The sequence below is a fragment of the Poeciliopsis prolifica genome, unplaced genomic scaffold, assembly GCF_027474105.1.
Source record: "Poeciliopsis prolifica strain line A6 unplaced genomic scaffold, Auburn_PproV2 SCAFFOLD054, whole genome shotgun sequence".
NCBI classification, from domain to species: domain Eukaryota; kingdom Metazoa; phylum Chordata; class Actinopteri; order Cyprinodontiformes; family Poeciliidae; genus Poeciliopsis; species Poeciliopsis prolifica.
The window spans coordinates 80,207-101,332 of NW_026562429.1; the positions used below are offsets into that span (position 1 = coordinate 80,207).

General features: G+C 40.6%; 1 protein-coding gene across 1 annotated transcript; it reads right to left on the minus strand.

Moving 5' to 3' along the window:
• Positions 1–5,298: 5,298 nt before the first annotated feature.
• On the minus strand, positions 5,299–9,893 carry LOC129378971 (uncharacterized). Its single transcript, XM_055059481.1, has 2 exons — positions 6,830–9,893; positions 5,299–6,738 (listed from the first exon to the last, which is right to left on the minus strand). The coding sequence occupies exon 1, from the start codon at positions 8,883–8,885 to the stop codon at positions 7,407–7,409; it is 1,479 nt and encodes a 492-aa protein (XP_054915456.1). The 5' UTR covers positions 8,886–9,893; the 3' UTR covers positions 5,299–6,738; positions 6,830–7,406.
• Positions 9,894–21,126: the final 11,233 nt, after the last annotated feature.

Genomic DNA, 21,126 nt, shown 5'->3' on the forward strand with positions numbered 1-21,126 from the left:
ATAAAACATTTAAAGAATAGTAAAGCGCCAGGAGTTGATGGATTTCCTGCAGAATTTTATAAGCACTTGAAAGCAGAGGTAATGCCAATACTACAAAGAGTGTTTAATTACGCCCTCATAAATAAGGATCCCCAAAATCTTGGTCAGAAGCAATAATATCTATAATCCCCAAGAGAACAAAGACCCTATAAATTGCTCGTCCTACAGACCAATAGGTTTGCTCTGCTGTGATTTAAAAATCTTAACTACGATACTGGCAAACCGAATTCAAAAATGCATCCACACGATAATTAAACCAGACCAAACAGGGTTTATAACAGGACGCTTAGGGATAAATAAGATTAGGAGAACCTTAAATGTGATCTCTGTAGGAAGACAAAAGCAGGATCCTTCAATGCTTCTCAGCCTTGATGCTGAGAAGGCATTTGATAGGGTGGACTGGCAGTATCTGAAACACACACTGGCAGAAATGGGATTTCATAGAGACTTTATCAAATGGATTGGGGTGCTATACTCTGGACCCACATCCAAAGTACGGGTGAATGGATGCTCCTCAAAGAAATTTGGTTTAAAAAGAGGAACTAGGCAAGGATGTCCCCTCTCGTCTCTACTATTTGCCATTAGTATCGAGCCCCTGGCAGAAATAATACGGACAGATTCTAGAATTCATGGAATAACAGCAGGTGGAGTCACCCATAAAATTTTGCTTTATGCGGATGACATTATTTTGTATATTTCTAATCCTCTGAGCTCGATGCCTTGGCTTATGACTTGTTTAAAAGATTTTGGAGAATTCTCAGGTGATAAAGTTAACGAAACCAAGTCAGAAGCTATGATGTTGGTGGGGAAATGGCCGACTGGTTTAGATAAAGAGGTCACCTTTAACTGGTCCAAGAGGGGATTCAAATATTTAGGTGTGATGATTACACCACAAACTTCACAACTATTTAATGGAAATTATAGCAGATTAATCACACAAATAAAATCAGACTTGGCTAGATGGTAGATTCTCCCTCTGTCCCTTCTGGGCAGAATAGAAACAGTGAGAATGAATTTGCTCCCACGGTTAATGTACCTATTCCAGGCACTCCCGATTTGGATACCTCCCTCCACTTTTAACATGTTTGATAAAATTATTAATAACTTTATTTGGCAAAGGAGGAAACCAAGAATCAGACAGAAATTATTGTAAGTCCAGAGAAAAAGGTGGCCTTGGTCTGCCTAATCTGAAACTGTACTACTGGGCAGCACAACTTCGTGTTGCGGTCGAGTGGCTTGGACAGGATGAGGAGACAAACTGGATCAGTCTGGAGAACAATGCAGGCCCACTGGTACCTCCTGAAGCCATTCCATTTATGGAGGGAAAACATTGGAAGGATTTAAAAATTGAAAATGAGTGGATTAACTGTACATATAGAGTCTGGTCTCTGGTGAGGAAGAAATTGGGAGCAACTTTAACAATATCCCACATAATAAAAATAGCTAAAATTACTGACTTATTTCCAAACAAACTGGATACGGGGTTTCAGAGATGGGCACAGAAAGGACTAAGAAGAGTTAATCAGTTATTCAGTAGAGAAACTCTTAAGTCATTTGGGGAGTTACAAAACAAATATGGACTATGCTCAAAAATTTTCTATAAGTACCTACAATTAAGGGATTATCTTTTATCACACAAAGAATGAAACAATGTGATGTATTTTGAAACAAAATACATCACCCGTAGAAATGTTTCTGATAAAATGTGTAAAGGACCATAATAACAGGAAGATTGTATCTAATCTATATAAACATTTACAGATGCATTTCTCGAACAATTCTACAGACATAAAGCAAAAGTGGGAACTAGAATGACTATTGTTATTGAAGATGAGGAGTGGGAGGAGATCTGTGTACAAGGTTTTAAGATCACCCAAAGCCCAGGATGGAAGGAATTTGACTGGAAATTAAAAATGAGGTTCTTCAAAACACCTTTCAGTATTTCAAGATGTGACAGAAACGCCACAAATGTGTGCTGGAGGGGCTGAAATCAGATTGGGGATCACACTCACATTTTTTGGGACTGCCCAGTGCTGATTCCATTCTGGCAGGGGATTCAGACAGAAATCAAAGAAATATTTAAGTTTACATTACCACTGAACCCACTGCATTATATACTAGGTTTGACCTTAAGAGAAGATAAAAAGGAAGCCCAGTTATTACAGATTCTGTTACTGGTAGCAAGGAAAATGATAACTCTTTCCTGGCTAAAGCCCTTACCTCCCACCCTTCAACAATGGAAAGAAAGATTGAAGAATGTGTATTTCATGGAAAAGATAAGAGCAAAACTTCATGTAAAAATGGACATGTTTCTGAGTATATGGACCCCAGCTATTTCCCACTGTGGATGGACAGATGGATAAAGATGTTAATGGGTTATAAAAAGATGTGTCAGCGCCCTTTGTATATTTCTCTTTCTTAATGAAATACACCGGATATGTACACCTCCCTTTCACGTGACGAGGCCTTTTGTAAGGAATGTAACTGTTTGCTGAGCACCCCCCATCCTTTTTTATTATTATTATTGTTAGTTATTTTATTTTTTTTATTTCTTTCTGTTTCTTTCTTTCTCTTGTGGTAATATGTAAGCGCATGTATAAATGTGCACATACATATATGTTGGATTTATAATATTGTTAAATAAAGAATTTTCAAAAAAAAGAAAATGTATCGAAGTAAAAGTATGCAATTAAGTTCGGAAGTGTAGTGAAGTAAAAGTGAAAGTTATCAAAAATTTTCATACTCGAGGAAAGTATGAAGTACTCCAAAATATACTTAAGTAAAGTAGTGAAGTATTTTTACTTCGTTACTATACAACACTGGACATGAAGCACGTTACACACACAGATGGTGACATATAACACTGTACATTATATAAATAAGCTAAATTGTGGAAAATCAGTTCATACATGAAATGCTTTTTAGCCATTTTATTGGTAACATACAGACAGGAGGAGCATGCTCTCATGGCAGCCAGAGCAGTTCGTGAGATGTTGCGCAATGCCAGGTGAGGCTCAGCTCGCTGCTGCCTCACCTGCTTTGCTTCCAAGCATTTGAACGGGAAAATGTGAAAATTCTGCAATTCTGAAGAAAAATTGATCAGAATTAGTTAACCTAAATTTAAAATAGGTACTTTATAGTGCAAATAACAGGGTGAAAATAGCAATATAAATTATTTCATCATGATACATTATTGACTGCACGTCACGGCTCACAGTGAAATCTGAAATAAACAAGAAAAACACATTAATAATTGATAATTAATAAAGAAATTCAACTAATTGAAACAAAAACACAGAGGTAAAGTGTTTCAGTTTTAAATAAAGAAGTAAAGAGTCACTTAAGTTTTAAATAAATTCTAAACTTTACTTCAGTTTGATTTTACTGGAAGATTACGTGTTAAATGTTTCCAATACACTACTGCCCTCTGGTGGTAAATGCACATATACATATGTTTATAATTCACTAAAGAAGCAAACTTCATGTATTTGACTCCAATCTACATAGATTCTGTTAAATTAGTTTGCATCTTCTGTGTTTTAGTCAAATGTTGTTAAATGATTCATGTTAGTAAAACATTTATGAACCTTTATGGTTCAAAGGACCCTTATGGTCCTTTGAACCACAAAGGATAACTAATAGACCACAGGCAGCACAGGTCTTGTTAAAATAATAACTGCTTGAAAATGTATTAAAAGGAAGGATTTTTAAAAGTCTTTACATGAAAATAACATTATTTATAAGCTAACACCAAAACTCTGGAAGATATTTAAAATCCACCAATGAACCTTACAGTTTCTATAGAAATCAGGAGGATTAAGGAGGTAAAGTTTTCCTTCAGGGTGGATCAGAGACCAGCTGTTACCAAGAACCTTAGAGAGTTTCTGTCTTTTGTTGAGGAGTCTGGTATATTTCATAAATATGCAGCCTGGTCTGTGTGAAATATCGGAGTGATGAACAGGAAGCTGCCATGATGTGAATAGAGAAACAACTCAAGTTTCAGACAACAGGAAGACGGTGATTTCAGTCAGGAGACTCACTGAAGGGCCGCAGAGCAAATGGCTTCATCCTCACAACTTCCAGATTAAATCCTGGTCCTTCCCTCAGATAACTGCATCAGAAACATCCACCAAGAGAATATTGATGAGTTATGGATTGATGAGTTATGGATTGGTGGAGTTATGGATTGATGAGTTATGGATTGGTGGAGTCATGGATTGGTGGAGTTATGGATTGATGAGTTATGGATTGATGAGTTATGGATTGATGGAGTTATGGATTGGTGGAGTTATGGATTGATGAGTTATGGATTGATGGAGTTATGGATTGGTGGAGTTATGGATAGGTGGAGTTATGGATTGGTGGAGTTATGGATTGATGAGTATGGATTGATGGAGTTATGAATTAATGAGTTATGGATTGATGGAGTTATGGATTGATGGAGTTATTGATTGGTGGAGTCTGGATTGGTGGAGTTATGGATTGATGAGTTATGGATTGATGGAGTTATGAATTAATGAGTTATGGATTGATGGAGTTATGGATTGATGGAGTTATGAATTGATGAGTTATGGATTGATGGAGTTATGAATTAATGAGTTATGGATTGATGGAGTTATGAATTAATGAGTTATGGATTGGTGGAGTTATGGATAGGTGGAGTTATGGATTGGTGGAGTTATGGATTGGTGGAGTTATGGATTGATGAGTTATGGATTGATGGAGTTATGAATTAATGAGGTATGGATTGGTGGAGTTATGGATTGATGGAGTTATTGATTGGTGGAGTCATGGATTGGTGGAGTTATGGATTGATGAGTTATGGATTGATGGAGTTATGGATTGGTGGAGTTATGGATTGATGAGTTATGGATTGATGGAGTTATGAATTAATGAGTTATGGATTGATGGAGTTATGGATTGATGGAGTTATTGATTGGTGGAGTCATGGATTGGTGGAGTTATGGATTGATGAGTTATGGATTGATGGAGTTATGAATTAATGAGTTATGGATTGGTGGAGTTATGGATTTGTGGAGTTATGGATTGATGAGTTATGGATTGATGAGTTATGGATTGATGGAGTTATGGATTGATGGAGTTATGAATTGATGAGTTATGGATTGATGGAGTTATGGATTGATGGAGTTATGGATTGATGAGTTATGGATTGGTGGAGTTATGAATTAATGAGTTATGGATTGGTGGTGTTAGGTATTTTCCTCGAACCTACAATAAAATAACCACAGACAACGTATATGAATTAAATATGGTCAGGCTTCTGCAGAAGGAGAAATCCCGATCAACAGCCCCTCCGGGCTGGTCAAAAGAGAGTTCTGATCTGCTTTCACGTGAGCTCCCTCTTTATTGTCAAAGCCTCAAACAACAGAGGTTGTAAAACATTTAACACAAACAGACCAACAACTCAGTTCCAGGTGTGATATCTAATTTACAATCTGAGCCCAGTTCAGCTCTGGGTCAAACTGTCACCTAAGACCGGGTAGATAAACACCAGAGAAAACTTTAGGGTCTGAGAACCATAAAGTTTTACTATCTCGCATGAAGACAGTTGTAACCTCCAGGTCAGTTTATACTAAATCACAATAATACTTTAGACTGAATATAAACTAAAGTAACAACAAAATGATAATGTTAAAAAATATCTAACATTCCCCCTTTTTATCATTTTACTATGTGTATAAACTGCTATGCAGAAGCCAAATATAGAAAATAAAATAAAAGAAAATAATAAAAAACTAATCTAAACACAGAGAATACATAATTAATAAAAGTTATATAATGAAATACATGAAAAAACAAAAGAATAAACAGTAAAAAATCAAATGCAGTTTTCTCATCCTAAACGTCACTTGTTCCCACATTTTCGGTGTAGGAGTCATTCAGCAAATGAATTCATCTGTTTATTGATTACAGAAATTCATCATTGTTCAGAAAATCGTCAGAAACTTGGAACAAGTCATCTTCAGTTGTTTCATAAGATGCCTTTGTCAGCTGATATTTAATAACAGTCGTGTTAATTGTTTTAAATATCATATTTCGTAGACAAGGAATAATACAACTGTTTTAAATCTTCCAGCACGTTGGGCCAATGATTTTGCAGACCCCTCCCTGAGGGGCAGTGAGACAGTCCAGGACAACACGGTTTTGCATAACCATGTTTCTCAGTTCAGTCAGTTCTTTCATGGTGCCATTGGCCAGCTGGTATGTGATGTTGATCAGTCGTAATAATCCGTACCTGTTTATCTCAACATGGTCTCGAATCTCTCCTAGACCAACCCACGGAAAAAGACCTTGCATAAATTTTTTCTCCGCCGTTCCAAATCCTGAATTCCCATGGAACTCCAGTATGTGTTCTTAGGCCTCCCCATCTTTTGACCTCTGGCATAGCTGTTCGCTTGGAGCGGGTGTGTAGATCATTTTGTGCTTTCCAGTCTGCTAATATCTGAGAGCCATAATCTCCTGGCACTATGGCGCTGCACAGTGTTGTCATTTGTCTCCTCTTAGTCTTATGCGTGATGTTGAAACTCCTCTGAAGTAGGTTGTGACAATCTGGGTTTTCCTTCCAGACTTTGCAGTGTGGAGTCGCCCTTTGACCCCTGCAGGCTGTGCAGTCGATGAAATCCTGTGTCGGTTCGCAGTAGGTGTAAACTCTGTTACACAAGTGCCAGGGCAACGTCCCTAGAACAACATGTCCATTATTATACACACAGATCCTCAGAGATCCTGGTTTGGCTCCTGCCAACGAAATGATCTCTGGTATTTTCCATACAGTTTGTTGAGATGACGAAAAGGAAGTACATCGTCTGCCAGTGAACAATTTAAACATTGAAACAGTCCTTGCACTGCCTCTCCCATCCGGAGGTCAGCTGAATAGTCCTTCTCACGTGGTCTGTCTCCCCTTGGTGGTGGGATATGCCGCGGTCTAGTGCTTAGAACATAGAGACACATCTGTTTGTCGTCAGCAATGTTACCTGGTCGGAGACCTGAGTTGTGTATGGAAACTGGCAGCTGCGCACACACGTAGCAGTTCACAGCATGTCCCTCATAGGCAGTTCTGTTCATCAGTTTTCAGCCAAAGATTGGTACTGTAGTCATGTGGGTGGAACTCAGGCTCGCTTCCTTCACCAAACATCAAACATACAACAGTCACAGCGCAGCAGAAAATCCATCTGTCATATGGAGTCCCCATTGCTGCTTGACGTACAGAGATGTCAGAACCCCCAAACTAAAGGAGTGAGAATCTTAGCGTTTCTTCACCGGGTTTGAGACGAACTACAACTATAATGTAGCTCCCCTTTGTAGCCCGGAAGCTCTCAAAAGAGCTCTCCTTCCTCTCTACTCCAACTTTAGGGGTTTAACACTCTCTGCAGCTTACAGTGACTGAGATGTATCCAGCTGGGTCTTTCAGCAATCTTTACAGCTGTTGGTGTGGTCATCAGCACTTGAACGGTCCTTCCCACTGTGGACTCGCCCAGTTTCTTTCGTTTGATGACTTTTATGTAGACCCAGTCACCTGGCTCGATCGGAGCGGCCTCCTGTGCAGGAAGAGAATCAAAAGGCAGTAAATTTGCACTGGACACCTCCTTCAGTTTAAGGGTCCTGATCATATAATCTGCTAATGTCTGTTCTTCATCAGCTTTTTGTAAGTCTGGAGCAAACAGAGGCAATCTGTAAGCTCTCCCATGAATTATTTCAAAAGGTGTTAGACCATCAGCTGTCGGGGTGATCCCCATATAGAGTTTCACCAAATCTAACCATTCTGGCCAGAGCCGGCTAGTGTCTGCCGTGTATTTTCTTAATCTGCTTTTCACAGTACTATTCGTTCTATAAACAGTTAGCGCGATGCCATGTGTTGGGATAATAGTTTTACAAATAGCCTTAGCTACTGTCAAAGCATCTGCATGCTTTGCTAGAACTATTTCAACCCATTTAGGAAAAGCATCAATCATCACTAGACAATATTTATATGACCCACTTTGTGAAAGTTCAATAAAATCCATATGCATGGTTTGACATGGATAAGATGGTTTTGGGAACCTGCCTCGTTTGGGCCTTATGTTTCCCTGAGACTTATGTCTAGCACATATTAGACATGCCCTACAAAAAATTTTTTTTGAATAGGAATTTAAAACCATAAAGCCATATGGCATTCCTACCATCCCCCCTGTTGAGACATGAGATTCACCATGGCTCAATATTGCTGCTGCTTTAAATAAAGATTTAGGAAGGACTGGTTTATCATTAACCTCAAAAATTTTCTCATCATTAATTTTCGCACCCTTAGTTATCCACATCCTTTTTTCAACTTGCGGTGCGTTGTCCTGCATGTCTTTTAACACTGCTTTGTCTATCATGTGTTGTTCTTCTTCAGTCTGCGCTGAGAAAGTTCCTTTCCCATGCTTCCCTGCTGCAGCTTCTTTTGCAATTTTATCAGCTAGTCTGTTCCCATTTGAAACTTCATCTTGTCCTTTTGTGTGAGCTGCACATTTACATACCGCTAGTTTAATGGGGAGTTGTATTGCTTGCAAAAGATTTTTAAGCAAAGATGCATGTGTTACTGGTTTCCCAGTAGATGTTGTCATTCCTCTACGCTCCCATTGTTTAGCAAAATAAAACAGTGTAGAGAAAACATACTGGCTATCTGTGAACACTGTCAAGTGCTTATCCTCAGCCAATTCACATGCCCTTGTCAAAGCAATCAATTCAGCTGCTTGTGCAGAATAAGCGCTGGAAATTCTTTCTGCTGCTATTATTTCATTTGGTAAAGCAACAACAGAATAACCTGTCTGGTTTTTTACCAATAGGGTCCTTTGAACATGACCCATCAACAAACCAGACTTCTCCCGTTGCTAATGGGGTGTCCTGTAGATCTGGCCTAGGAAGCTGCAAGTGCTCTGTAGCTTCTAGGCAGCTATGTGGCGTTCCATCACAAGGTAATGGAAGCAACGTAGCTGGATTCAAAATTGTACAACGTTTTATCACAATATGTGGTTGTGATAAAAGTATTGCCGTGTACGAAAGGTGTCGTGCTGGTGAGAGCAAATTCATTTTGCTCTGCAAAAATAGAACATCTACAGCGTGTGGAACCAACAGCTCCATTTTGTGAAATAAAACTATGTCAGCCGACATGCTTACTGCTAATGCTGCTACACATATTGCTTGTACACAGTCTGGTAAAGACTGTGCTACTGGATCTAACCTTTTTGAATAGAAAGCTAACGGTTTTAGCTTATCACCATGATTTTGTAGTAACACAGAGGTCATAAATCCATTCCTGCAGTCTACAGTTTGAACATAGGTTTTTTTCTAATTTGGAAGAATCAAAGTTGTTGCCTGCATCAGTGCTTGTTTTAATTCAGTAAAACTTTTTTCAGCTTCTGGATTTCAAGTTATTTTATCAGTCATGGCCATTGGGGTGCCATGAATCAAATCCTGTAAAACCTGAGTTTTTTTTTTCAGCATAATGTGGAATCCAGGCTCTGCAATAATTGCAAAGTCCGAGAAATGACATCATTTGCTTTTTAGTTTCTGGTTTAGGTGCTTCAGAAATTGTCTCTTTCCTTGCTTTTTGTATCTGCTTTCCCTCAGCAGAAAGTGTATGTCCCAAATAATTTACTTCTTCTCTCACCACTGCAGCTTATCTTTATAGTATTTACTAAAGTATTTTATTAGGGGATATTCTTTGTTGACTTAATAATTCCTGTATGTTAACAGGTCAATAAGCAACACAGGCTCACTTTATAGTTTAAAGAACATCATAATTAGTTTCTTTTCAGTTGTGAAATGTTTAAAACTTCGCTTATCTTTTTTATTACACCTAAAGCATTTGCTTTCCCAAACACAGAAAAAAAAACATTAAGAGCTGTAATGTCTTTTGGAGAATCCAATAAATGAACTTTGTGGCCAGTTTGCATCTTAACTCCTTAAGAGGGGCCTTTGTTTCAAAGAAAAGTCATTAAGGTTTCTCAACAGATCCACTCCCTGAATTTAGAAACTAAAGTTGCATCATAACCTGCCTTATGTGAGAATAAGCAACATCACTACAACATCCTATAACCTTTGGTTTCGAACAAAACTATAAGATTGAAAAACAAGTTCTATTCCTTACGGAAAAAGGTTATTTAAATCCTTTGCAGTTTTAGTTTTCACAATTTACATTTAAGGTCACTCCATTAGTCTGAGTAATCTCTATTGTCAGACCACAAGACAAATCCTCACCTCCACCTCATGAATTTTCCTTCACCTCTTGGAGGGGGTGATTTTATGGCAGGAAAGAGAGCTAATAAGGATTTCTGGAGAAACTCCTAATTGTTCTGTTTTCCAACTGTCAAGGATGAAAACCTTACACATGTGGAGACTGATCTGTTGCTCCATTAGGGTTGTACCATAGAATATGTTTTTATTTCACCTAATTTTAAGATTTGGGAGTCTTCTATTGCTTATTTCTAAATTTGTTACTCTCCTTAACATAGACTAGTGTTGTGATGAGGTCTCATATGGTGGTCAATTGGATCTAGTGGGGGTAGAAGTTGCAGAGCTGCTGTTGTAAACAGGATTGCAACTCCTCCCTGCAGCTTCATTATGCTCTAGTCTAAATAAACATACTTGTTGCTTTTTCTGTTTTGTTCTGATTATTTCTTATGTTTATTTTCTTATTTTATTTGCAACCCTCTCTTCTTTCTGTAGTTGCTTTTAATCATCTCTTTTATTTAAGTTTAGTACCGATTCTCTACAAGGTGTCCTACATGCACCATAGTCACACAAAAGAGTCATCTTTTTGCTTTACTCAAATTGTTTAGCAAATTATACTTAATTTTATTAAATTTTACTGAAGCTTCAGAAACTTTCCAATATTTTTGGTTAACATTTTTCATGTTTTAATTTATTTATTTTCTTCCTTAAACAGTGTTTTTCAGGATCCTGTTTTAAATAATGTGCACATTTAAAAAGAGATATCTCAAACTTATGTTAGGCTCTAACAACAACCAATATTTTCCTGATGTCTGGTACCACTTTTCGAACTAGCGCTTGTTTCCAGTTTACACACCACGTTTTTCAATTGTTTTACTTTCAACACGCCATCTATACCATATTTCTTCTATTTAGTCCAGTACTTGGTTGATTCCTGCTCTTTCTCGGTTTGTATTCCGGCAATCTGCTGCTGGCAGAAGGAGGTGACCTAAAACGCTGGCCCAGCGAGGAAGTTACCCCCCGGGACTTTTCAAAACAGGTCCGCAGAACCTGACTACCGGTAGATTTCAGCGCGTCATACTCCTTCCGTCAGCGGCGGGTGTGTAAGGAATCCCGGACGAGCCTCCAATTTTTTTTTTTTCCATTGATCAATTTTTTAGCTTCCCATCTATTTTATATTTCTTTTTCCATTTTTTTTTTATTTTTATTTATGTATACCATGCTACCAGGAAATCTGGACAGCATGTATTTCTCATCCCCATCGGGGCCCTCAACGAGTGAGGAATTACACGAATTTGCATTTTCCATTATACAAATCACTTGCAGTTTTGGCTTCAAATTTTTATTCATTTAAAATTTAGTCCAGTTTTGTTAACTCCTAGGGAGTTCTATGAACTGGAGATCTTTTCAGTAGGCCAGCAATTAAAAATACCTTGTTGTGGTATTCTCCACTTCAACTCTTTCGAGTGGGAGAATCTTGCCTCTGCATCCACAAGAGGTTTGCTGCTTACCCCCTACTGTTTTATATGAGGTAAAATACAGAGCCGTATTTAAACCTCCACACAGTCTTTCACGCATACGCACACATCAACAAAGCAGCACACAAACCAGCAATGACATATAGTAATAACAAGACTGAGATTTTTAGCCAAAATACCATTTGACAAGGAGCCACTCACACCTCAGAGTTTTAGTTAAAAACATCGTTTAACAAGGGCACTCACACCTCAGAGTTTTAGTTAAAAACATCGTTTAACAAGGGCACTCACACCTCAGAGTTTTAGTCAAAACGCCATTTGACAAGGATTCTCAAACCTCAGAGTTTTAGTCAAAACGCCATTTGACAAGGATTCTCAAACCTCAGAGCTTTAGTCAAAACGCCATTTGACAAGGATTCTCAAACCTCAGAGCTTTAGTCAAAACGCCATTTGACAAGGATTCTCAAACCTCAGAGCTTTAGTCAAAACGCCATTTGACAAGGATTCTCACACCTCAGAGTTTTAGTCAAAACGCCATTTGACAAGGATTCTCAAACCTCAGAGCTTTAGTCAAAACGCCATTTGACAAGGATTCTCACACCTCAGAGTTTTAGTCAAAACGCCATTTGACAAGGATTCTCAAACCTCAGAGCTTTAGTCAAAACGCCATTTGACAAGGATTCTCAAACCTCAGAGCTTTAGTCAAAACGCCATTTGACAAGGATTCTCACACCTTAAAAAAAAAAAAAATAATAATAAATAATAAATAACCATTTAATTCACCTACGTTTTCGTAGTTCTCAAGTTGTCCAGTCGGATCTCGTCACTCCGCCGTTGACAGACAAAGTCGGACATGTGTCGCTGGCCCAGCGAAGAATTCACTTCCTGGGTCTTTCTTTCCAGGTCTCCAAATGACTCTGGCCGTGCACGGATTCAGCGCGTCTTCCTCTGCCTGACAGCGGGGGGTTGAGAGATCCCGGGTTTCGGCACCAATAAATGTTAGGTATTTTCCTCGAACCTACAATAAAATAACCACAGACAACGTATATGAATTAAATATGGTCAGGCTTCTGCAGAAGGAGAAATCCCGATCAACAGCCCCTCCGGGCTGGTCAAAAGAGAGTTCTGATCTGCTTTCACGTGAGCTCCCTCTTTATTGTCAAAGCCTCAAACAACAGAGGTTGTAAAACATTTAACACAAACAGACCAACAACTCAGTTCCAGGTGTGATATCTAATTTACAATCTGAGCCCAGTTCAGCTCTGGGTCAAACTGTCACCTAAGACCGGGTAGATAAACACCAGAGAAAACTTTAGGGTCTGAGAACCATAAAGTTTTACTATCTCGCATGAAGACAGTTGTAACCTCCAGGTCAGTTTATACTAAATCACAATAATACTTTAGACTGAATATAAACTAAAGTAACAACAAAATGATAATGTTAAAAAATATCTAACAGTGGAGTTATGGATTTGTGGAGTTATGGATTGATGAGTTATGGATTGATGAGTTATGGATTGATGGAGTTATGGATTGATGGAGTTATGGATTGATGAGTTATGGATTGATGAGTTATGGATTGATGAGTTATGGATTGATGGAGTTATGGATTGATGGAGTTATGAATTGATGAGTTATGGATTGATGGAGTTATGGATTGATGGAGTTATGGATTGATGGAGTTATGGATTGATGAGTTATGGATTGATGGAGTTATGGATTGATGGAGTTATGGATTGATGGAGTTATGAATTGATGAGTTATGGATTGATGGAGTTATGGATTGATGGAGTTATGGATTGATGAGTTATGGATTGATGAGTTATGAATTAATGAGTTATGGATTGATGGAGTTATGGATTGATGAGTTATGGATTGATGAGTTATGGCTTGATGAGTTATGGATTGATGAGTTATGGATTGATGGAGTTATGGATTGATGAGTTATGGATTGATGAGTTATGGATTGATGAGTTATGGATTGATGAGTTATGGATTGATGGAGTTATGGATTGGTGGAGGCTGTGGTGTGGGAACTCCTTAGAGGAAGATGCTAATGGTACAGAAATAGGGGAGCAAACTGAATGAAGGAGAATGCTGCGTATAGATATGAAACTGTGTGTTTATGTTCGGTGGCTCTGGTTTTCATTCTGTTCTCTCAAACTTTCCTGTTGATCGATTCTCTGTTGGATCCTCAAGCTAAACCACGACACAGACTGGATGGAGAAAATGAAAGAAAGTTTTGCTTCACTTTGGTGAAGAAGTTGATAATGGCGATCACAGCAGACAAAGAAAAGATTAGATTCTCCATCTGTTGCTGATCAGCCTCAGCTTTTGTTTTATCACTTTTAGTTTCCGTGTTGTTCTGCTTGTTCCTGCTGTTTACTTCCTCTGTTCATCAGCCACTAACGTTTGTTCTCAACTTTGTGGTTTATTTGATGCTTATATTGCTCTGAACAAATGTTTTCATTTTTAAATAGTTAATGCTTTTAGTTTCTGCTGCTCTTCTAATGTTGTCTGGTTGAGTTCGTGGTGTTTGCGGGTCAGAGGGGCATTCTGACGCATTCTGATGTCGTTCTGATGCCGTTCTGATGCCGTTCTGATGCGGTTCTGATGCGTTCTGATGTCGTTTTGATGCCGTTCTGATACGTTTTGATGCTGTTCTGATGCGGTTCTGATGCATTCTGATGCTGTTCTGATGTCGTTCTGATGCCGTTCTGATGCCGTTCTGATGCTGTTATGATGTTGTTCTGATGCGTTCTGATGCTGTTCTGATGTCGTTCTGATGCTGTTCTGATGTCGTTCTGATGCGTTTGATGTCGATATGATGCTGTTCTGATGCCCTTCTTAAGCTGTTATGATGTTGTTCTGATGCTGTTCTGATGTCATTCTGATGCTGTTCTAATGTGTTCTGATGTCGTTCTGATGCGTTCTGATGCTGTTCTGATGTCGTTCTGATGTCATTCTGATGCTGTTCTGATGCGTTCTGATGCCATTCTGATGCGTTCTGATAATGTTCTGATGCGTTCTGATGCCGTTCTGATGTCAATCTGATGCTGTTATGATGCTCTTCTGATGCTGTTCTGATGCTGTTGTGATGCGTTCTGATGCTGTTCTGATGCGTTCTGATGCCGTTCTGATGTCGTTCTGATGTCATTCTGATGCTGTTATGATGCTCTTCTGATGTTGTTCTGATGCTGTTGTGATGCGTTTTAATGCTGTTCTGATGCGTTCTGATGCCGTTGTGATGCGTTCTGATGCCTTTCAAATGCCGTTTTGATACATTCTGATGCTGTTCTGATGCGTTCTGATGCGTTTTGATGCCGTTCTGATGTCGTTCTGATGCTGTTCTGATGCGTTTTGATGTTGTTCTGATGCTGTTCTGATGCGTTCTGATGTTGTTCTGATGCTGTTCTGATGCGTTCTGATGCCGTTCTGATGTCATTCTGATGTCGTTCTGATGCGTTCTGATGTTGTTCTGATGCTGTTCTGATGTCATTCTGATGCTGTTATGATGCTCTTCTGATGCTGTTGTGATGCGTTTTGATGCTGTTCTGATGCGTTCTGATGCATTCTGATGCGTTTTGATGCCGTTCAAATGCCGTTTTGATACGTTTTGATGCTGTTCTGATGCGTTCTCATGTCATTCTGATGCTGTTGTGATGCGTTTTGATGCTGTTCTGATGCGTTCTGATGCTGTTCTGATGCTGTTCTGATGATCTGATGCGTTCTGGTGTCGTTCTGGTGTGTTCTGATGCTGTTCTGATGTCGTTCTGGTGCGTTTTCATGTCGTTCTGATGCGTTCTGATATTCTGATTCCGTTTTGATGCCGTTTTGATGTGTTCTGATGCTGTTCTGATGTCGTTCTGATGCCGTTCTGATGTCGTTCTGATGCGTTCTGATGTTGTTCTGATGCGTTTTGATGCTGTTCTGATGCGGTTCTGATGTCGTTTTGATGCCGTTCTGATGCGGTTCTGATGCGTTCTGATGTCGTTTTGATGCCGTTCTGATGCCGTTCTGATGCGGTTCTGATGCGTTCTGATGTCGTTTTGATGCCGTTCTGATACGTTTTGATGCTGTTCTGATGCGGTTCTGATGCATTCTGATGCTGTTCTGATGTCGTTCTGATGCCGTTCTGATGCGTTCTGATGCGTTCTGATGTGTTCTGATGTGTTCTGATGCCGTTCTGATGCCGTTCAGATGCTGTTCTGACGCGTTCTGATGCCGTTCTGATGTCGTTCTGATGTGTTTTGATGCTGTTCTGATGCTGTTCAGATGTCATTCTGATGTTGTTCTGATGCGTTCTGGTGTAGTTCTGATTAGTTCTGATGCGTTCTGATGACGTTCTGATGCGTTTTCATGCTGTTCTGATGCGGTTCTGATGCATTCTGATGCGTTTTGATGCCTTTCAAATGCCGTTTTGATACGTTTTGATGCTGTTCTGATGCGGTTCTGATGCGTTCTGATGCTGTTCTGATGCCGTTCAGATGTCATTCTGATGTTGTTCTGATGCGTTCTGATGCCGTTCTGATGCGTTCTGATGTTGTTCTGATGCAACATCAGAACAATGATGTTCTGATGTTGCATCAGAACATCAACATCAGAATGTTCTGATGTCATTCTGATACTGTTGTGATGCGTTTTGATGCTGTTCTGATGCGTTCTGATGTTGTTCTGATGCTGTTGTGATGCGTTTTGATGCCGTTCTGATGTCATTCTGATGCTGTTGTGATGCGTTCTGATGCTGTTCTGATGCGTTCTGATGTTGTTCTGATGCGTTCTGATGTTGTTCTGATGCGTTCTGATGTTGTTCTGATGCGTTCTGATGTCGTTCTGATTCGTTCTGATGCGTTCTGATGCCGTTCTGATGCGTTTTGATGCTGTTCTGATGCGGTTCTGATGCGGTTCTGATGCGTTCTGATGTCGTTTTGATGCTGTTCTGATGCGGTTCTGATGCATTCTGATGCTGTTCTGATGTCGTTCTGATGCCGTTCTGATGCGTTCTGATGCGTTCTGATGTGTTCTGATGTGTTCTGATGCGTTCTGATGCGTTCTGATGTTGTTCTGATGCGTTCTGATGCGTTCTGATGTGTTCTGATGTGTTCTGATGCCGTTCTGATGCCGTTCAGATGCTGTTCTGACGCGTTCTGATGCCGTTCTGATGTCGTTCTGATGTGTTTTGATGCTGTTCTGATGCTGTTCTGATGCGTTCTGATGCTGTTCTGATGCGTTCTGATGCGTTTTGATGCCGTTCTGATGTCGTTCTGATGCGTTCTGATGTTGTTCTGATGCTGTTCTGATGCTGTTCTGATGCCGTTCTGATGCCGTTCAGATGTCATTCTGATGTCGTTCTGATGCGTTCTGATGTTGTTCTGATGCTGTTCTGATGTCATTCTGATGCTGTTATGATGCTCTTCTGATGCTGTTCTGATGCTGTTGTGATGCGTTCTGGTGTCGTTCTGATGTGTTCTGATGCTGTTCTGATGCGTTTTGATGCTGTTCTGATGCGTTCTGATGCGTTCTGATGCGTTTTGATGCCGTTCTGATGCTGTTCTGATGCGTTCTCATGTCATTCTGATGCTGTTGTGATGCGTTTTGATGCTGTTCTGATGCGTTCTGATGCTGTTCTGATGCTGTTCTGATGATCTGATGCGTTCTGGTGTCGTTCTGGTGTGTTCTGATGCTGTTCTGATGTCGTTCTGGTGCGTTTTCATGTCGTTCTGATGCGTTCTGATATTCTGATTCCGTTTTGATGCCGTTTTGATGTGTTCTGATGCTGTTCTGATGTCGTTCTGATGCCGTTCTGATGTCGTTCTGATGCGTTCTGTGTTCTGCTGTTCTGATGCGTTTGATACTGTTCTGATCCGGTTCTGATGTCGTTTTGATGCCGTTTCTGATGCGGTTCTGATGCGTTCTGATGTCGTTTTGATGCCGTTCTGATGCCGTTCTGATGCGGTTCTGATGCGTTCTGATGTCGTTTTGATGCCGTTCTGATACGTTTTGATGCTGTTCTGATGCGGTTCTGATGCATTCTGATGCTGTTCTGATGTCGTTCTGATGCCGTTCTGATGCGTTCTGATGCGTTCTGATGTGTTCTGATGTGTTCTGATGCCGTTCTGATGCCGTTCAGATGCTGTTCTGACGCGTTCTGATGCCGTTCTGATGTCGTTCTGATGTGTTTTGATGCTGTTCTGATGCTGTTCAGATGTCATTCTGATGTTGTTCTGATGCGTTCTGGTGTAGTTCTGATTAGTTCTGATGCGTTCTGATGACGTTCTGATGCGTTTTCATGCTGTTCTGATGCGGTTCTGATGCGTTCTGATGCGTTTTGATGCCTTTCAAATGCCGTTTTGATACGTTTTGATGCTGTTCTGATGCGGTTCTGATGCGTTCTGATGCTGTTCTGATGCCGTTCAGATGTCATTCTGATGTTGTTCTGATGCGTTCTGATGCCGTTCTGATGCGTTCTGATGTTGTTCTGATGCAACATCAGAACAATGATGTTCTGATGTTGCATCAGAACATCAACATCAGAATGTTCTGATGTCATTCTGATGCTGTTGTGATGCGTTTTGATGCTGTTCTGATGCGTTCTGATGTTGTTCTGATGCTGTTGTGATGCGTTTTGATGCCGTTCTGATGTCATTCTGATGCTGTTGTGATGCGTTCTGATGCTGTTCTGATGCGTTCTGATGTTGTTCTGATGCGTTCTGATGTTGTTCTGATGCGTTCTGATGTTGTTCTGATGCGTTCTGGTGTCGTTCTGATTAGTTCTGATGCGTTCTGATGCCGTTCTGATGCGTTTTGATGCTGTTCTGATGCGGTTCTGATGCGGTTCTGATGCGTTCTGATGTCGTTTTGATGCCGTTTTGATGCGTTCTGATGCGTTTTGATGCTGTTCTGATGCGTTCTGATGCTGTTCTGATGCTGTTCTGATGTTCTGATGTGTTCTGATGTCGTTCTGATGCGTTCTGATGCCGTTCTGATGTCGTTCTGATGCGTTCTGATGCTGTTCTGATGCGTTTTGATGCTGTTCTGATGCCGTTCTGATGCGTTCTGATGCTGTTCTGATGTCGTTCTGATGCGGTTCTGATGCGTTCTGATGCGTTCTGATGTGTTCTGATGTCGTTCTGATGCGTTCTGATGCGTTCTGATGTTGTTCTGATGCGTTCTGATGCGTTCTGATGTGTTCTGATGTGTTCTGATGCCGTTCTGATGCCGTTCAGATGCTGTTCTGACGCGTTCTGATGCCGTTCTGATGTCGTTCTGATGTGTTTTGATGCTGTTCTGATGCTGTTCTGATGCGTTCTGATGCTGTTCTGATGCGTTCTGATGCGTTTTGATGCCGTTCTGATGTCGTTCTGATGCGTTCTGATGTCGTTCTGATGCGTTCTGATGTGTTCTGATGCTGTTCTGATGTCATTCTGATGCTGTTATGATGCTCTTCTGATGCTGTTCTGATGCTGTTGTGATGCGTTCTGGTGTCGTTCTGATGTGTTCTGATGCTGTTCTGATGCGTTTTGATGCTGTTCTGATGCGTTCTGATGCATTCTGATGCGTTTTGATGCCTTTCAAATGCCGTTTTGATACGTTTTGATGCTGTTCTGATGCGTTCTGATGTCATTCTGATGCTGTTGTGATGCGTTTTGATGCTGTTCTGATGCGTTCTGATGCTGTTGTGATGCGTTTTGATGCTGTTCTGATGTTCTGATGCTGTTCTGATGTCGTTCTGGTGCGTTTTCATGTCGTTCTGATGCGCGTTCTGATGTATTCTGATGTCGTTCTGATGCCGTTGTGATGCGTTCTGATGCTGTTCTGATGTCGTTCTGATGCCGTTCTGATGTCGTTCTGATGCGTTCTGATGTTGTTCTGATGCGTTTTGATGCTGTTCTGATCCGGTTCTGATGTCGTTTTGATGCCGTTCTGATGCCGTTCTGATGCGTTCTGATGTCGTTTTGATGCCGTTCTGATGCCGTTCTGATGCGGTTCTGATGCGTTCTGATGTCGTTTTGATGCCGTTCTGATACGTTTTGATGCTGTTCTGATGCGGTTCTGATGCATTCTGATGCTGTTCTGATGTCGTTCTGATGCCGTTCTGATGCGTTCTGATGCGTTCTGTTGTGTTCTGATGTGTTCTGATGTCGTTCTGATGCCGTTCAGATGCTGTTCTGACGCGTTCTGATGCCGTTCTGATGTCGTTCTGATGTGTTCTGATGCTGTTCTGATGCCGTTCAGATGTCATTCTGATGTTGTTCTGATGCGTTCTGGTGTAGTTCTGATTAGTTCTGATGCGTTCTGATGACGTTCTGATGCGTTTTCATGCTGTTCTGATGCGGTTCTGATGCGTTCTGATGTCGTTTTGATGCCGTTTTGATGCCGTTCTGATGCGTTTTGATGCGTTCTGATGTCGTTTTGATGCGTTCTGATGCTGTTCTGATGCGTTCTGATGTTCTGATGCGTTCTGATGCTGTTCTGATGCCGTTCAGATGTCATTCTGATGTTGTTCTGATGCGTTCTGATGCCGTTCTGATGCGTTCTGATGTTGTTCTGATGCAACATCAGAACAATGATGTTCTGATGTTGCATCAGACATCAACATCAGAATGTTCTGATGTCATTCTGGTGTTCTGATGTGTTTTGATGCTGTTCTGATGCGTTCTGATGTTGTTCTGATGCTGTTGTGATGCGTTTTGATGCCGTTCTGATGTAATTCTGATGCTGTTGTGATGCGTTTGATGCTGTTCTGATGCGTTTCTGATGTTGTTCTGATGCGTTCTGATGTTGTTCTGATACGTTCTGATGTTGTTCTGATGCGTTCTGGTGTCGTTCTGATTAGTTCTGATGCGTTCTGATGCCGTTCTGATGCGTTTTGATGCTGTTCTGATGCGGTTCTGATGCGGTTCTGATGCGTTCTGATGTCGTTTTGATGCCGTTTTGATGCGTTCTGATGCGTTTTGATGCTGTTCTGATGCGTTCTGATGCTGTTCTGATGCTGTTCTGATGATCTGATGCGTTCTGATGTCGTTCTGACGCGTTCTGATGCCGTTCTGATGTCGTTCTGATGCGTTCTGATGTTGTTCTGATGCGTTCTGATGCTGTTCTGATGCGGTTCTGATGCGTTCTGATGCTGTTCTGATGTCGTTCTGATGCCGTTCTGATGCGTTCTGATGCGTTCTGATGTGTTCTGATGTGTTCTGATGCGTTCTGATGCGTTCTGATGTTGTTCTGATGCGTTCTGATGCGTTCTGATGTGTTCTGATGTGTTCTGATGCCGTTCTGATGCCGTTCAGATGCTGTTCTGACGCGTTCTGATGCCGTTCTGATGTCGTTCTGATGTGTTTTGATGCTGTTCTGATGCTGTTCTGATGCGTTCTGATGCTGTTCTGATGCGTTCTGA